General features: G+C 40.0%; 1 protein-coding gene across 1 annotated transcript; it reads right to left on the bottom strand.

Annotated features, from left to right (window-relative positions):
- Positions 1 to 11,408: 11,408 nt before the first annotated feature.
- Positions 11,409 to 16,752, bottom strand: PRND (prion like protein doppel). The gene is made up of 2 exons (XM_044660894.1): positions 16,704 to 16,752; positions 11,409 to 11,959 (listed from the first exon to the last, which is right to left on the bottom strand). Exons 1-2 carry the CDS (start codon positions 16,750 to 16,752, stop codon positions 11,409 to 11,411), a joined length of 600 nt encoding a protein of 199 aa, XP_044516829.1.
- Positions 16,753 to 17,596: the final 844 nt, after the last annotated feature.

Raw genomic sequence — 17,596 nt, 5'->3', positions numbered from 1 at the left:
GCCCAGGCTGGTCCAGAGTAATCTGGAGCCATTTTGAAGGGGTGGGAGGGAGGACCTGAGCATGAGAGGAGAGATGGTGATGGCAGGAGCAAAGACGGAGAGGCAAAGCACAAGAAGGCAGAGTATGCATGAAGCACAAAAACTATAGTGGATATTTTGTTGTTCAATCATTTCAGGCATGTCTGACTCTTCATGATGCCATTTGGGGTTCTCTTGGCAAAGATACTGGAATGGTTTGCCATATCTTCCTCCAGCTCATTTTACAAAGGAAACTGAGGCAAACAGGGTTAAGTGACTTGCTCAAAGCTAGTAATATCTGAGGCCAGATTTGAACTCGTGAAGTTGAGACTTTTTTTGAGAAAACCTTTATCTTCTGTCTTAGTAACAATTCCAAGACAAAAGGGCAAGACCTAAGCAAACAGAGTTAAATGACTTACCCATGATCACACAGTTAGGCATTGTCTAAGGCCAGATTTGAATCCAGGTCCTCCTAACTCCAGGTCTGGCTCTCTATCCACTATGCCACCTAGCTGCCCAAAAGTTGAGCCTTCTTGATTCCAAGCTTGGCATTCTATCTACTGAGCCACTAGCTCCCCATAGTGTACATGCGCCTTCAAAAAAGCTACAATTATGGTTACCTAAAAACCAGTACCTCCTCCTTCCCGCCCCAAAGACCAGGTGAATCACTTTCCCATTAGATGTGGCTAAAAAAAAACCCCAACAACATCAAGGAGTGGCCAACCTTTTGGGGATTTGGGGATGAATCTGTTTCTCTACTCAGGTTGGGACCTTTGTTGATACATATGCACTGCCTGGACAAGAAGCTTTTTCAGTTTGGTAGGACCTTTCAGAGCTCCTGCTTCTCTTATTTGGATTTCCAGAACCCAGAGTCATCTTCTTCCTGACATGATGAAGCACCAAAGAATTTTAGTGGAGGTATTATAGCAATACAAATTCAAATAATCGCACATACATATATACCTATGTGGCTAAATGACCCAACATTACCCATCTGGCACAGGGAAGCAACAAGAAGTCTTGATTGCTTCATTCCCAGAGATCCAGACATACACCCTATTCCCAGCCTTGGAGTGCTCATGCTTTATGACTTTGAGTGAATTATTTTAGTCTGGGCCTTTGAGGTAATACTAAAGTCTCTGTGATATTGTGATATGATACAGATGAATTAAGTGGTACCCTTCAAAGCCTTTAATCTCTTTAATGAAAGACAGTATATAATTAAAAACTAGTTATTTTTGGTCCTCCTGCTCTTTTTGTGATCCTTTCTTTAGATACGCAATACTTTGGGTTGAATTTCAACCCTTCATTTCAACTAGCAAGCTGAGTTTTGAGGCTTAAAACATTCTAGCTGGTCCTTGATGAGATACTAAAAATAAATCTGTATTAGAGAAAGCGACGGAGTCCTTTCACAAATCTTCAGTGTGGTACCAGAAGGATCTTGGCTTCTCTACAGCTGTATCACTAGATCCCAAGCTCTACTAGGTCTTTCCAAAATGAAAAGTCTTCTAGACTATGCTCGGTGACAGACATTGAAGATTTATTGACTAAAATCCCAACTTCTGTACAGAGATAGACTTGTCCTCCAAAGTTTGGTCAACAGGGGATGGATTTGGATTTTTTTTTCGGCCACAGCAATGGAAATGTGCCTAACCTAGTGTTTAGGAGAAAAGTAGAGATCAGCTTAATTAAATAATTAAATGAATGCGAAGGTAGATGGTTGGCTCAGCAATGATTGAAAGCCACCTGCCAAGTCACAAAGGGGCTATGACCTGTGTTCATAAAAGGTATATCCATAGTGACAAAATCACTGATCTATGAATGATCCGGATATTTGAACAAACAAACAAATTCAACTTTTGAGACACTTCTTGGTTTCAGCCAGATTTGGATTTTGAAGAGTCCCCAGCTGCTACACATGAAACCCTCTGAGATTCTTGGTATTCCCATCACTTCTTATTCATGCAGTCTTCTGGTGTTCTTAATTTCACTGGATGGTTCATCTTTGGTGTAGGTGGGTGGGATGAAGATATAGTATTTAATAAATGGGTAGGGCTGCATGGGAAGATCTCAATCAGGTACAGTTCACCCTCAAAAGACTAAATGGCTTCACTTTCTAATGCTTGTGTTTCCTACTCCCACCATTGGGGTATATGGTAAGAATAAATAGTTTTGGTCTTCGATACAGGGTTTTTCATGAGCAATATGGTGATCACCCAGAATCATTGGTTACTTATTCCCTGATGATAGTTAGACCTCCTGGCAGGATTCAAAATAGCACTTTTCATATCTTTACCAAAAAAATTACATTAGGAGGAGTGAAGTCACCTTTGGGAAGAACTTTCAGACTCTTAGAGCTATGGATTCCACACAGCATTATCTAATAATACGAAGGGGGCTGCCTCTTTAACATTCTCCTGCTATGTTAATTTTCTGGGCACCAGTTCAAAATGGACAACAGGAACAGACAGAAAAGGAAGGTCAAAGCATAGGCAAGAGGTCTGAAGCCAGGAAGGCCATTACCTTAACATGGGAAACAGGCATCTGCTTCAACAAAGTCATAGACATGAGGGCATCCACTTGCTTGCTTTTTTTAGACTCAGCCCAGTATGGTAAAGGGTTAGAGAGCTCAGTGTTCCATGGAAAGAGCATCAAACTTCAAATGGAAGGCTTGAATTCTAGTCCTGATTCTGCCATTTTACTCTATGTGAGATCTTGAACAAGTCAACTACTATGTCTGAGCCTCAGTTTCCTCAGCTATAAAATGACTAAAAATCCCTGTCCTGTCTACTTCCTACTAGTGAGCATTCAGTGAAAAAATATACATGGGCATGCTTTTATAAATGATGAAAAACAGGAGAAATATGAGGGATTGTTAGGTTAGATCAATGAAAAGTAAATTGATGGCAAGAATATGTATTTCACATGATTCTGTTTGAGGGGGACTTTTGCAAATGAAGCATCCATAGTTCATTTGAAAAAGCTCCAGGCGTGGGGAGGTTTGGTGGTCTGCAAACATTGCTGAAGTCTATAGCATGAAAAGGAGACCAAGAATATCAATGCTATCTTGGGCTGAACCAAAAGAGGAAGAATGAGAGAAGTAATAAATCCTCTGTTCCCGTGCCTGGTCAAAGGAGATCAAGAATGTTATATTCACTATAGGAAGTACTTAGAGTGTATTTAGAGAAGGGTGACGGTCACGATGGTCCATGTGTCACCCACATCATCCTGGGGCTCCCTCCCACCATGATGCCTTTCTGAAATGGAAATGAGGAAGAGCTCAGAAGCCCATGAAGCCCATGATTCAACAAGATACAATAGGATGTTACTGCCTTTAATCCTAGTTCCCTCTCCTTCTAGTTGGTTGGATTGAATGACCTCACTATGGGTATTCCAGAATCTGAGATCAGCAACCACAAAGCCCTAATGATGTATGAGAATGACACAGTTTCAAGTCCTCAGTATTCACTGACCAGGAAAAAGAGAGCACCTGGGGTGTGGGGTGGAGGGGTGACAGGGAGTAAGTGAACCCAAAGACAGGGGATGGGTGAGTTATTGTGAGAGTCCCTTCAAACTTCAGGGAATCTTTGATTATCATTCAGAAATATTGTATTGATCTTTCAGAAATATTAGTACTGATCTGTGTTTTTTTTTAACCCTTACCTTCTGCCTTAGAATCAATACTGTATGTTGGTTTGTTATAGGGAAATCAGGGAAAGCAGGAAGAACCAGGTTGAGGCAGGGAGAGAATTCCAGACCTCTGGAGACAGCGATTTTCTGAGGAGACAGTCAGTGGCTGGACTTGTTCTCTAGAAACCTTGTCTATGTGGACTTATCTTTTAAGCCTTCACCTGTCAGGAAGTGGTTGAGTAAGAATAATAGCACAGTCCACCTGTGTAGCTTAAACCAAACTCAACCAGTCCTGGAAGCAAGAAGATTCGTCTTCCTGAGTTCAAGTCTGGCCTCGACACTTACTACCTGTGTGATCCTGGGAAAGTCATTGAATCCTGTTTGTCTCAATTTCCTCATCTGTAAAAGGAGCTACAGAAGGAAATGACAATCCACTCCAGGATCTCTGCCAAGAAAAGCCCAAATAGGATCATGAAGAGTCAGACACAACTGAAATGACTTCACAACAACAGCAATTTTTAAAAATACTAATGTTGCATTTAGAAGGTGCATTGAAAGCATCATTGGTGTAAGCTGCTGGGGCAGAAGGGTAGAAATATAGATTCTTCTCTGGGTCCCAAACTAATGGATTTGTTAAGATTTGGACAGGGTCAAGGTTGTACTGGAAATAGCTCTCGAGAGCCAATTATTAATTTTTTTTTCTGTGAGTATACTAGAAATTGCCTTGGAAACAGGCAAAGGCCACAGTTGAGGGATTTGATTTATTACTGCTTTGTTGAAGGTCTAGATATTCTAAAATATTTATAACAGCTCTCTTTGTGGTAACAAAGAACTTGAAATTGAAAGGATGCCCATAAACTGGCGAATGGCTAAACAGGTTGTGGCATATGATTGTGATGGAATACTACTGTGCCATAAGAAGTGACAAGCAGGTTAACTTTGGAAAAACATGGAAAGATCTATGGGAAATTATGAAATGAGTAGAACCCAGAGAGCATTATATATAAATAACAACATAAATATTGTCGAAGAATGACTTATGTAAGTCCACCTCCAGAGAAAGAACTGATAAATAGAAATAAGTAAGACAAAGTCTTATACATACATATATCTTTTTATCAAATGATGCCTTCTCTAGTGGGAGGATAAGAGGGAGCCAGTTTGATATTTTAATGTTAACAAACAGATCTTTTAAAAGTAATGGAGAAAAATGTCAGTAATATAAATTAAACTTAAAAGTGTATTGTGGATACTTTTTTGTCTTTTTTAGAGTGCCAATTGTTAAACATTCTGAGAATACCCTGGATAGGATTTTATTATCACTCAGACCTTTGTGGTCTTTGTTCAATTTGGTGAATCTATTCTGTATTTGGGGCTTCAGATGATTATCCCTCCCTCACTATTTCCAGGACCTTAGTAGTATAAAATTCCCAGTTGTATCTCTGAATTTAGAACTCAATTGACTAGGAAGATATCAAGGGTTATCCTGTGGAGTCCTGCTGTACAATCAAGATTCTACAGAAATGGAATTTTAAATGGCTTCTAACAACACAGTCAGGGCCTCAGCCTTGGGCTCACAAACCCCTACTCTGATAACTTTATTTAGGAAACATGCCACTAAGCTTATGTCAGGTGAGTTTCCTGGATACCCAAGACTGCTTTCATGTGATGCAGTGGAAGAAATATTGGATGCGGAGTATAGGGACCAAGGGTTGAAGCTCTGACTTTCCTACTGATTAATGATGTGACTTTTGGGGCCTCATCTCCCCCATCTGTAGAATGCGGAGATTAGAACGGGGTAATCTCTAAGATCCCTTTCAGTTCCAGGGGCATGAAAAGGGTAGCAATCCAGGGAGGGATAGATAGACTTTATATGCCAAAAATGAATTCATTCATTCAATCAATAAATATTTATTAATTCCTGTGTTAAGATCTGAGGCTACATATTTGGAAAGAAAAGAAAGATACAAATTTTTTTTTGGGGGGGGGGAATAAAAACTCAAGGAGCTTACAATCAAATGAGGGAAGACAATACTTAAAAGAAAGCTGAAAAAGAGTAGGGACAGGTACTTGAAGTGGGGACATGATAGAGAAAGAAGAGAAGTTCCAAAGTGGTATAGCCAGGTGAGAGATAAGATCTGAGCTGAGTGTGTTCCTCAAGTGTATGATGGGTTTGAAGTTTATGGCCCCATCATCCAATCAGAGAGAAAGGGAGTATTGATAAGATGGAGTACCTGTGCTGATGGGACCTTGCAATATGAAGTTTTCCCAATAATTAACTTTCTGGGGAATAGTAGAGAAGTCCCAAAATAGTACAGCCAGGTGTGGACTAGAAATCCTTGTGGTTTTTTTCCCTCCAAACTGGGAGCTTCCATACTTATTGAGGTCTAGCCATTTAAAAGGAAAAGTTGGTGGTGGTTAGGAAACAATCTAGCATTTATGGCCTTATTCCCAGTGGGGTTGGGAGTAAAATAGACTTTTTCTTTGGGCAAAGTTCTCGGCAACCACAGACATACATGTTTGGGCAAATAGGCAGGCACACCCTGGGGTAGCATTTCCATTGGCTCTTTCCCCAAAGGAAAAGAGAAGGGGCGATGGAAATGTTCTCCCCGGGAGTGCATGTGCAGGTTAATATAGGAGATTAGGCCACAAGTCAGTGAAGCACGTTTCTGAACTGTACAGAACATGCTGTTAAATGAAATGTGGTTCTTGGCATTAATTGCCTATAAAAATTTAGCACATAAACTGCCCACTGGGAAACTCCTATTTACATAGGAATGTGAGGCAAGATTCTACAATATCTGGCTTTGAACAAAACTGGAACAAGGCAAGTTTGGAAAATTATACTCGCTGTTTATAATGTTCACCATAGACTTCTTCAAGCCATTGCTGTACTAATACAACTCTCAATATGTAAGAACATAAATTTGCATGGAAAGTTCCAAAGAGATGCGTGACACTTTCCCAGACATTGATGTAGAACTGGGAGATTAAGGGTTTTGCCTGGACAATACTGGGAGAAAGACTCTGGACAGAGAGAAATAAAGAAGGAGCTTATATAGCATCCTCTACCTTAGCACCATGTGAGTAGATGCCAAAGGCTCAGAGGTTTTGCCCCTTACCGGCTTTTTCCTTCAGAGAGATGGTGACAAACAGCAGACCAATATGAGGGTATTAGCTGTATCGATTAAGGATAAGAGAAGCAATCCAAGCAGAAAAGTAATTTTCTGCCTCTGTTGTCAAAAGCACTTGGCACTAGATACTGTTATATTCAACAAATTGTGCCCATTTGATTTGCCCCTTGGCTTCCCCTCCTGTTAATGAGTTGTCTGCTCCCTTTTCTTTAAAAGAAATCAATGACCAAAAACCCTTGTTTCCTCATCAATGTTAGTACCACGGATAGAGGTTGTGGAGCCTGGTCAGTTTGGGAAAAGTGGAAGATGTATCCAACCTCTCCTGAGAAGGCTGCAGGTGGGGAGGTGGCAGAGTAATGATTTTTCCTGAAGGAGACAGCAAACCTTTGAGATCAATCTGTGTGGTTATATCCATCAGTTAGCTTGAAGCTGATTTCTAGGAGAGAGCACAGTTGACAAGAGTGTTATCTCATGCTTATGGTCTGTATCATTGGGAAGGAACTTCCAAATCAATGGCATTATGACACCATTCTTTATTTATTTAAGTCAACCACAAAAGTTTAAGGACTGAAAGAAATAAGAAGAATTAACCTACCATCTGCTTACAGGTGTGGAGGGGGCTGTAGGGGCAATAGTCAAGATAAATACTTAGTAATTATTACAGGACTTCGCCCAAGCATCTCTGAAATGCTGCAAACAAGTACCTTATTCACAATAATCCTATAATATGGTGCAAATATTCTTGCCCCCGTTTCACAGATGAGAAGTCTGGGACTAAGGGAGGTTATGTACTTGGCCCAGGTCACAGAGTAAGAGATCAAGGATAGAAATATAGTCTTCTCTTCCAAGTATAGTCTTCTTTCCCCTAAAGGATTTGAGAAAACCAATGACTAAAAGCCAGGTTATGGATATAATAACTCTGGCTTGCATTTAATTGAAAGTGAAAGCTCAATGATTTCATTTCCAAGATGTACCAGAGTGACAAGGCAGGATTATAGAGTGGAAAGTATTTGGTTTTGAGTTGGAGGGCTTAGGTTTAATACCCATGTGGCCTTTGGGAAGTCATTACAGTTTTTACATCTACAAAATAAGGGGGTTGATCATGTTTAAGATTATTTTCAGATTTAAATTTATTGTCATGGTGTTCAGGGTTATCTTTATGGTACAATGAATCATGGTAATTGACTCTCACACCCATTCTCACGTTCTTCCAACGAAGCTGTATCAGATCAGCAAGTAAGAGAAACCAGAGGAGGGGAGGGGACGCTTCCAGTTGGTATTAAAAAAACTAAACAAAAACCCTGGGATTTTTACATACACAACCAACCCATAATTTTCCTCAATAAGGCAAAAACAGTGGGACTGCCATTCCCTTCACCTACAAGAAACTCCTTCAACTGTTCTTGACATATTATAACATCTCTCCGTATTTCTACCTTCAGGGTTATTCCTGATAACAATAATTTTCATTTCTACAACCTTTTACAGTTTACCAAATGATCTCACAATGCACACATTTCACCTCCTCCACATTTTACCGGCTAATGGTCAGCCTTCTCCAATGAGCTTCTCTGAACTCAGCTAGGCTAAGCGACTTGTGACAGATACACAATCTGCCACCTGGCCTGTACTGGAAGAATCTCTAACTTTGGAGGATCTGCTGGGATTTAGATTCCCCTGAAATTGCCTTTGGGAACCCAGGGTTGCCTCCACATCAGGATGAAGGAGGACTTTGGTGGAGGGTTGTGTAAACAATCAACACAACAAGGTGACAAAGTGGCCACGATGGCTTTCAGCTCATCCCTTTAAACACTGAATCCATGAAGAGAGATTCCAGGGACTCTATGGGAAAGGGTTTTCAGATCTTTATAGGAATCTAATCTTCACAGAACACAAAGTGCATAGAACATGTAGAGAAACCACTATAAACAACTGGTCAAAAGCTTCCTTTTGGCATGGAATGCATGATGTGTAAATTAAATCCATTGTTCTTCTAAGGTCTGGTTTTGTAAGTTATTGTTTTTATAATGATAGTAGGCAGCAAATTCAGGGTACTTGGACCTATTTCCTGTTAAAATCACTCAGAGAACATTTTGTAAAAAGTCTTCTCCATTATTTCTTCTCCAAAGACTAGTCCTTCTCAATGATGAGTACCATCCTGGAACTTGCAGGACCAGAAATTCCAGCCACAGACCATGGATGCTTGTTTCTTTGTCAGAAATACAGTGTTACATTGAGGCATCAAAATGAGCCAGGAGAACTTAGCTGCTGTCTTCTAGTAGCAGTTGGTCTATGGATGTGCCCTTTTGCCATCAGACAGTGATAAGCTGTATTCCTGAATTAGAAAAGAGCTATGGACATAGAAAGCAGTGACTATACCATCTGTTTCTGGTGATGAGCTATGTTAACAGTGGACACTTTCCTTTGTGAACATGCCAGACACATAAGAGATAAAAAACTGTCTCTTTCATGGATAACTGTCTCAATATCCTTCTGGTGAGATATCACTCCATATGCTATTGAAATATGAGAAAGAGAGTGAAGATATGGAAGAGGGAGTCGCCACCACCACCAATGAGTGCTTCTCCAGCTTGTCCTTGATAAGAATACTGCAAACAGTGGGCAGTCCAGTGCCAGAAAAATAACAGGAGCAACTGCTGTGTTTAAGTACAAAAGATAAACTGTCTATCTATCTATATGTGGTCTTTGTAACAGACTTATATTAAAGCATAATTTATACTTTGGATTTTCTCCATACGTGACTAGGTCTGTGGGCTAGTCTCTTGTGGTACTGATATTTTTTAAAGTCATGACACTGTATGTGATTTTGTTCCAGTAGAAGTACTTATTGGCATCTCTTTAAAGCACTGCTATTTCTTCCCAGTCATCCTCATGAACATCCTTCTCTGGTGGCAAGTGAGATTGGTCCAGGATGAATGGAGCAAAGTTCTTCCAAAAGGGCTCACAATCAATTGTTTCAGATCATAAGCCATGTAAATTATAGGGAGAATTAAGTGTACTTTCAACAAAACAATAGATCTATGGTTTTATTTGGATCTTCTACTGAGGCAGACTGAAGCCCCTCTAGATCATGATGGCAGCCTTTAATAGTTTCTGTGGCCAAAAGAAGTTATGATGTGGTGGCCAGGCTTTTGGCTCTTTAGACTAAGTTAAGATGGTCCTTGGGTAGGGACACAACCTATTACTGAGTCTCAGCTTGAATTTTTTTCAACTTGGTAGAACCCAACAGATCTTGGACCCTTCTGGTCTAGCCTTGTGGACCCAGATTCACCTTCATAGTTGGAAGGCATGCTGATAGATTTTAGAGTAGGAAGGATGGACTATTTAAAGCATAGGATGAATATTTTAGGTACACACTTGTCAGGTCATAGAGCATATAGCCTAAGACATGCCAACATTCACTACTGTTTTGTAGTTTGTTTTTTTCCAATTATTTGATTATTTATTTAGTTAGAATATTTTTCCATGGTTACATGATTCATGATTTTCCCCACCACTCTTCCCTCCCCCTTCTTGAAGCTAACAAGCAATTCCATTGGGTTATACATGTATTCAAAACCTATTTCCATGTTATTCATATTTGTAGTAGAGTGATCTTTTAAAGCCAATATCCTAATCATAACCCCATTGAACCATATGATCGATCATATGTTTTTCTTCTATATTTCTGCTCCCACAGTTCTTTCTCTGCATGTGGATAGCATTCTTTCTCATAAGTTCCTCTGGATTGTCCTGGATCATTGCATTGTTGCTAGTAGAAAAGTCTGTTACATTTAATTGTGCATAATGTTATCAGTCTCTGTGTACAATGTTCTCCTGGTTCTGCTCCTTTCATTCTGCATCAATTCCTGGAGGTTGTTCCAGTTTACATGGAATCCCTCCAGTTCATTATTCCTTTTAGCACAATAGTATTCCATCACCATCAGATACAATTTGTTTGGTCTTTCCCCAATCGATGGACAACCCTGTCATTTTCTAATTTTTTGCCACTACAAAGAGTGCAGCTAAAAATATTTTTGTTAAAGTATTTTTTTCCTACTATCTCTTTGGGGTACAAACCCAACAGTGGTATGGCTGGATCAAAGGGCAAGCACTCTTTTAAAGCCCTTTGGGCATAATTCTAAATTGCCATCCAGAATGGTTGGATCAATTCACAGCTCCACCAGCAATGCATTAGTGTCCCAATTTTGCCACATCCCCTCCAACATTTATCACTTTCCTTTGCTTCCATTATTGGCCAGTCTGTTAGGTGTGAGGTGATATTTTTTTTTGTATTTCTCAGAATTGTTTTTATTTGCATTTCTCTAATCAGGAGGGATTCAGAACACTTTTTTCATGTGATTATTGATAGTTTTGATTCCTTCATCTTAAAACTGCCTATTCATATCACTTGATTATTTGTCAATTGGGGAATGGCTTGATTTTTTTGTAAATTTGACTTAGTCCCTTATATATTTGGGAAATTAAACCTTTGTCAGAGAGTTTTGGTAGTTTTTTTAAAGGGGTGATGGGTTTGTTACAGCAGGAAGGGAGCCTGAGATAATTTTGGCCTTTGCCAGTGGCTGACCGGCTTACCCATCTCTCCTTGTCAGGCTCTGTGCTTATTTATTTCACTATCAAGCAAGTCAGAATCACCAGGTAGACAATAACATATTGGTCTAAAGAGAGACGAAGGCCAGTTCCTCTCTCTGTCCTAAATTCACAGTAGTTAAGGGCACATAATTCCTTTATTAATTGTTCCAGTATCCTAGAGTAAATATCACTTATGTTTTGTTCTTCCAGGGGCTCCAACTTGTTGATGATGCGGGTAGTGTTCACACAGTTGCCGATGAAGACCTCCCTTGTTACATTGGACTCAGCACACCCAGCATAATGGATTTCATCGGGGAACAGGGGGTAATGGGTCGCATAGTAGCTGTTGCCCTCCTCCCCAAAGTCAATGATGAGCTTTCTGCCGTTCCTGATGAAAGCCCCCTGGGGTTTCTCTGAGGGCTGGACTGTAGTTGGGTTGGTTCTATTAGTTTGCAGACCTTTTCTGTTTGACTTATTTCTCTGTCTTGTAGTTTTGGCCTTGACCAAGGAGAGATCACTAAACAGCAGGGCAAAGAAGACGGCTATCCAGAAAATCCCCAAATGTCTCCTCATTGTATAAAAACCTGAAAGCATGAAAAAGTAACAGTTAATTTTCCTTAATCTCATAAATTGAAAAACATTCCCTCCCAGTAATGGAAGAAACTAGATTAGTAACTTGAGAACATAGCACAGAGCCTTGGATGTAGTCACTCAATAAATAAATGTTGTGTTACTGAATTGAATGAAACGAAGCAGATTGATTGCACTAGAATGAGGATGGTATAACAGAAAGTTTCCTAAACTTGGAGTCAAAAGACAAAAGGATCAAGTATTGTCTTTGATGCCTCTAGTTAAATCTTATCTCTCCCTTTTCCTACTTAAAATCCAACACTATATTGAATTTATCTGTGTAAACAACAACAAAAATAACTGTTATTGTTTGTTTCAGTCATGCCTGATTCTTTATGATTCTATTTAGGGTTTTCTTGGCAAAGATACTAGAGTGGTTTGCCATTTTCTTTTTCCAGCTCATTTTACAGATGAGGAAAGTGAGGCAAACATGGATAAGTGGCTTGCTCAGGGTCGTCTAGCTAGTGTCTGAGGTCACATCTGGAGTCAGGAAGTTGAGTCTTCTTCACTGTAGGATGGGGGTCTATCTACTGCTTCACCTGGCTGGCATAATAATAATAATAATAATAATAATAATAATAATAATAATAGCTATCATTTATATGGTACTTACTCTGTGCCACGTATTGTGCTAGACACTTTACAATGATCATTTCATTTGATCCTCACAACCATCTTTTGACATTGGTACTATTATTATCCCCATTTTACAGATGAGGAAACAGACTGAGAGAAGTGAAGCAACACGCTCAGGGTTACACAACTAATAAGTGTCAGAGGCTAGATGAGAAATCCAGTCTTCTTGCCTGCAGACCCCTAGGCTACCCAGCTACCCCTAATAGAATGTAAGTTCCTTAAGGGCAGAGACTTTTCAGTTTTTGACTTTGTATCCCTCCTCACACAGGGCTTTGTATAGAGTAGGTGCTTAATAGACATTTATTGACTAGGATTGAATACAGTCATGAACAAATCACTTAAAATCATCATTTTCCTCATTTGTAAAATGGGGGAAAGAATAACTGCCCTGTCTGGCTCACCAGGTTGTTGTAAAAAAGAGAGTTTTGTCAGCCTTAAACTTCTATAAAAATGTGAATAATAATACCTGTGCTGGTTAGCGTTGATAGAGGGAGAAATGAGTTAGATGGGGGTTGAGTTAATTAGGTCTTTGTCTTTGTCTATGTCTGTGTCTGTGTCCTTGTTGAGATCTGGTTTTTCTTTTCCTCTTTCTAAAGGGCATTCCCCATGTCCCAAGTGGTAGTAACAAAGGTATGAAAATGCAATTCTGAAAACTGTGTAATGCTAGAATGGTGTCCAGGGCCAGGAAGAGACCTTAAGATATAACATTTCAGAGCTGGAAGGGACTTAGACCGTGGAAAGTAAGGGCTGGAAGGATCACCTAGAGCAGTGATGTCCAAATCAAATAGAAATGGGGGTGGGAAAGAACACTAAACCATACCTAAGGATCCCTAAGGGCTGCTTACTGACTTAAAAAACCACATATTCATATTATTGTTCTGGTGTAACTAATTTATTTTGTTAAATATTTCCCTATTACTTATTTTTTAATCCTTACCTTCCATCTTAGAATCAATGCCATGAATTGGTTCCAAGGTAGAAGAGCAGTAAGGGCTAGGAAATTGTGATTAAATGACTTGTGCATATTTGGACCCAGGACTTCTCATCTCTAGGCTCTTAATCCAGTGAGCCACCTTCCTGCCCCTGGATTGGGCTTCACTTGGGAGTATTCTGAGTTGCATTTGACCCCTCAGATCTAGATCAACCTTAGAGGTTATCTAGTCTGACTTTTTAATCTTACCTATAAAGAAACTGAGGCTTAGAGAAGGGAAATGACTGGGCCAAGGCCAGGCAGTTAGTCAGTGGAAACCCCAGGACTAAAGCCCACTTTTGTCTTGAAGGCCAGTGTTCTTTTTGCTCTCCATGGTCTCTGTCAGGTAGCCTATCAAGGTGATTGGGTGGGTGGTAGCCTTTCCAATATCACTGCTTGAGCCATGTGATGCCAGCCTAGAGTAAGGGGCATCTTTGTAGCATGTAACTTGTGCTTTTGTCTTTTATAATCTCAGTATGAAAAGTCCATTTACAAGGCTGACATGTTGAAATAAAGCAGACCTACAACACTTGCTCTCTATAAATTTTAGGGAACTATTTGGAGATTCTGAGATACAGAGATTCCTAGCATTTACAGTTGGAAAGACCTATTAGAAATCGTCTAATATAACACTTCATTTTCCTAATGAGTAAACTGAGACCCAGGAAAAAAAATGACTTGCCCAAGGCCATATGTCTAGAAAAAAATGGAAAAGAAACTGAAAAGAAAAGAAGCTCTAGTTGTACTCTGGACTTTTCAAAAGGAAATGCTGTGTCTATGTTTATGTCTTTGTCACAGTTCTTTCCTGTGCTTATAAACAGAGGGAGTAGTTGATGTTAAAACAGTGCTCAGACTTCCTCTCTCCCATTCTCACTTTTGCCTTGGTTCATTTCCATTCCAATCCATTTGTCTCAGGAGAAAATTCTTTCTGAATTCTACTGAAGTTCTTGTAAATTATTCTAACCAAGTCCTCTGGGGATTGGCTTCTCCACACTTAGGGTGGCCCTTGGATGACAGACACACCATCTATCACTGAGCCCATACACAAGGTAGTATTTAATCAGTCAATCAATAAACATTCATTATAATATGTTTCAGGCACTTTACTAAGCATTAGGATAGTGATGGGCAACCTCTTGAGTTTGGTGTGTCAAAATTCGCCAAAAAAACCGAGCATAACTCAGGTGGTGTGTCACTTTGAGAAAAACCCCATAATTTCATGATATTTATAGTTTAAATAACAAAAACTTATAATTGTAATATATAACTCTATTTAATAAACCAAAATAAGGAAATTAATATAGGTAGAATTGTCATCTATAGTGTACAGTGTCTATACCAGTGATTCCCAAAGTGGGTGCCATCGCCCCCTGGTGGGTGCTGCAGCAATCTAGAAGAGCGGTGATGGCCACAGGTGCATTTGGGGGCGGTGAATAACTGTAAGGGGGCGGTGATAGTATGTGACAAGGGACACAAAGTAATATTTTTTCTGGAAAGGGGGCGATAGGCCAAAAAAGTTTGGGAACCACTGATCTACACTATACTACAGCAAATGTTTTATCCTCGGCATGCGGTCCCAGACTTCTCTGTATGTGGCTGCATGCAGCTACGTGTCATCGAAAATGGCTATGAGTGTCAGTGCTGACACTTGTGTCATAGGTTTGCCATCACCATGTTAAGAAATCAAAAAGAGACTAAAAAACCAGTTCCTGCTCTCAAGGAGCTCACAGTCTAAGGGAGAAGATAAGTAAACAAATCTATACAAAGCAAACTATGCAGAGCATAAATAGGAAATAATTAACAGAGGGAAGGCACTGGAATTAAAAGGGGTTGGAAAAGGCTTCCTTTAGAAGGCAGAATTTCAGCTGAGATTTACAAGAAGCCAGGGAGATTAGTAGTCAGAGTGGAGAAGGGAGAGCAACCCAGGCATGAGACACAATAAGAGAAAATGTCTTAGCCTGAGATATAGAATGATTTGTTTGTGGAATAGTGGGGAGATCAGTGTCATGAGATCAAAAAGTACTAGGGAAGTAAAATGGAAAGGTGGGAACAGTGGGGTGGCTCAGTGGTTAGAGAGCCAGGCATAGATATGGGAAGTCCTGGGTTCAAATCTAGGCTCAGACCCTTCCTAGCTGTGTGACCCTGGGCAAGTCACTTAACCCCCATTGACTAACACTTACTGCTCTTTTGCCTTGGAACCAATATTCAGTATTGATTTTAAGACAGAAGGTAAGTTTTTGTGTGTGTGTGTGTGTGTGTGTGTGTGTGTGTGTGTGTGTGTGTGTTTTAGAGAAGACTGGAAATGTGAGAGTGAGCTAGGTTATGAAGAGTTTTGAATGCCAAACAGAGTATTTTGTATTTGTTGCTAGAGGCAATAGGGAGCCATTAGAGTTTATAGAGTTGGCTGGTGGGGTGGGTGGTGGGTGGGTGGGGAGATTGGGGTCTGGGGGCCTGGGGGGCTGGAGAATGGGAGTGTAAGAATATACAAGATACGTTTTCATATTGGTTTTTAGAAACTAGGACTTCATTCCACTCAACATAGGCTTATGGCAGAGCCATGTTCTTTAGAGAATGCTGAGACGCTGGAGGGTGGAATTCCACTACAGTGTTTGGTGATTCTTCCCTTTGTCTATGTATTTTGGGTTCTGGGAAAAGGGAAACATGGTTGGTATTTGGTATATCCCAGATCACAGAACTCCAAAGTTGCTCCTGACTCATCAGTGTGTGATTGGGTTGGCCTGGAGATACCCAAAGGTTGGTCTCATACCAGTTAGTGTGCCAAGAGTTAGTGACTGCTAGTAAGAATTGACCTGGATGAGTTGGGAGGCATTTCAGACAGAGTTTTCTCTCCAAGTTCTTCCCTGTGCTTATTAATAGAGAGAGCACCTAGCATTAAGACAGTGAGCAGCCTTCCCACCTCATCCCCTTCTTGCTTTTGCCTTGGTTCATTATAATCCATTCCAATCCACTTGGCTTATGTGAATATTTCTATAGAATGTCAGTTCTATTGAAACATTTATCAAGAGGCATCCAACCTCTCATCAAGGCGAAAATTGACTGGATACGCTCTCTGTAGACCAAGACATGAAAACTATTTTCATTTACCTCAGAAAAGATGAAATAGGTGGTCACACCCCACATAATGACTCTGCACCCCCTTGGCAGGAGAGATGTTAGATGCTAAATAACAGTAATGAGATAATTGACCCATTATAGAACCATTTGCATAAAAAACCACCAGGGACCTTAAAAGTGCATCTTTTTCAAGTACAAGGATTTAGGAAAATAGAAAAACAGGCACGGAGAACACTTTTTTTTTCCAGTCTCTGAAACCACACATACTGATGCATTTCCTTAGAGATGACTGTACTTTTTCAAAAGTGAACAAAAGACTCCTGCCAAGCTAGTAAAAATTACAGATAATGAGAGATGAATTGGAAGCACTTTATGGCTTTCTCCAAGGGCAGAGAATCCATTTGAAACAAGCAATCAGAATTTCTGAAAAAATTAGTCTGAAGAAAATATCTGCAATAGATTCTTAAAATTTCAGAGCTAGAAGGAACTTTAGCAGCTCTCTGGTCCAACCCATCCCTACCCAGGAATCTCTTCTCTGACATCCCTGTTAAATCATCCAACCTCTTCTTGAAGATCTCTAGAGAAAGGGAACTCTTTACTTTCAAAGGTGGTCCATCTTATTTTGAGACAGTTCTATTAGTTAGGAAATTTTTCTGTAAATAGAACCAAAAAAACTCCTACCTTTTGTTCCTTGTCTTTCCCTTTGGGGCTCAGCAGAACAAAAAGATTGATTTTTCCATATCACAGCCCTTCAAACGATTGATGATGACTAACCTGCCTCCCTAAAACTTTCTTTTCTAGGCTAAACATTCCTCATTCCTCTAAATGATCTTTGTAATAGGACAGTTTTTAAGTCACTTTGCATTTCTCTTCAAACAGCTTTATTTGCCCTTCAGTTTGCCAATATCCT

This window comes from Gracilinanus agilis, chromosome 2 (assembly GCF_016433145.1).
Source record: "Gracilinanus agilis isolate LMUSP501 chromosome 2, AgileGrace, whole genome shotgun sequence".
Taxonomy (NCBI): domain Eukaryota; kingdom Metazoa; phylum Chordata; class Mammalia; order Didelphimorphia; family Didelphidae; genus Gracilinanus; species Gracilinanus agilis.
This window is presented reverse-complemented; position numbering and strand designations above follow the sequence as displayed.

Excerpts from the sequence above, each read along its gene's own strand:
- PRND (XM_044660894.1), bottom strand. The coding sequence starts at position 16,752 with ATGTGGGGTGTGACCACCTATTTCATCTTTTCTGAGGTAAATGAAAAT. Across the intron at positions 11,960-16,703 it reads TTCTGAGGTAAATGAAAATA|GTTTTTATACAATGAGGAGA; the intron begins GTTTTCATGTCT and ends TCATGCTTTCAG.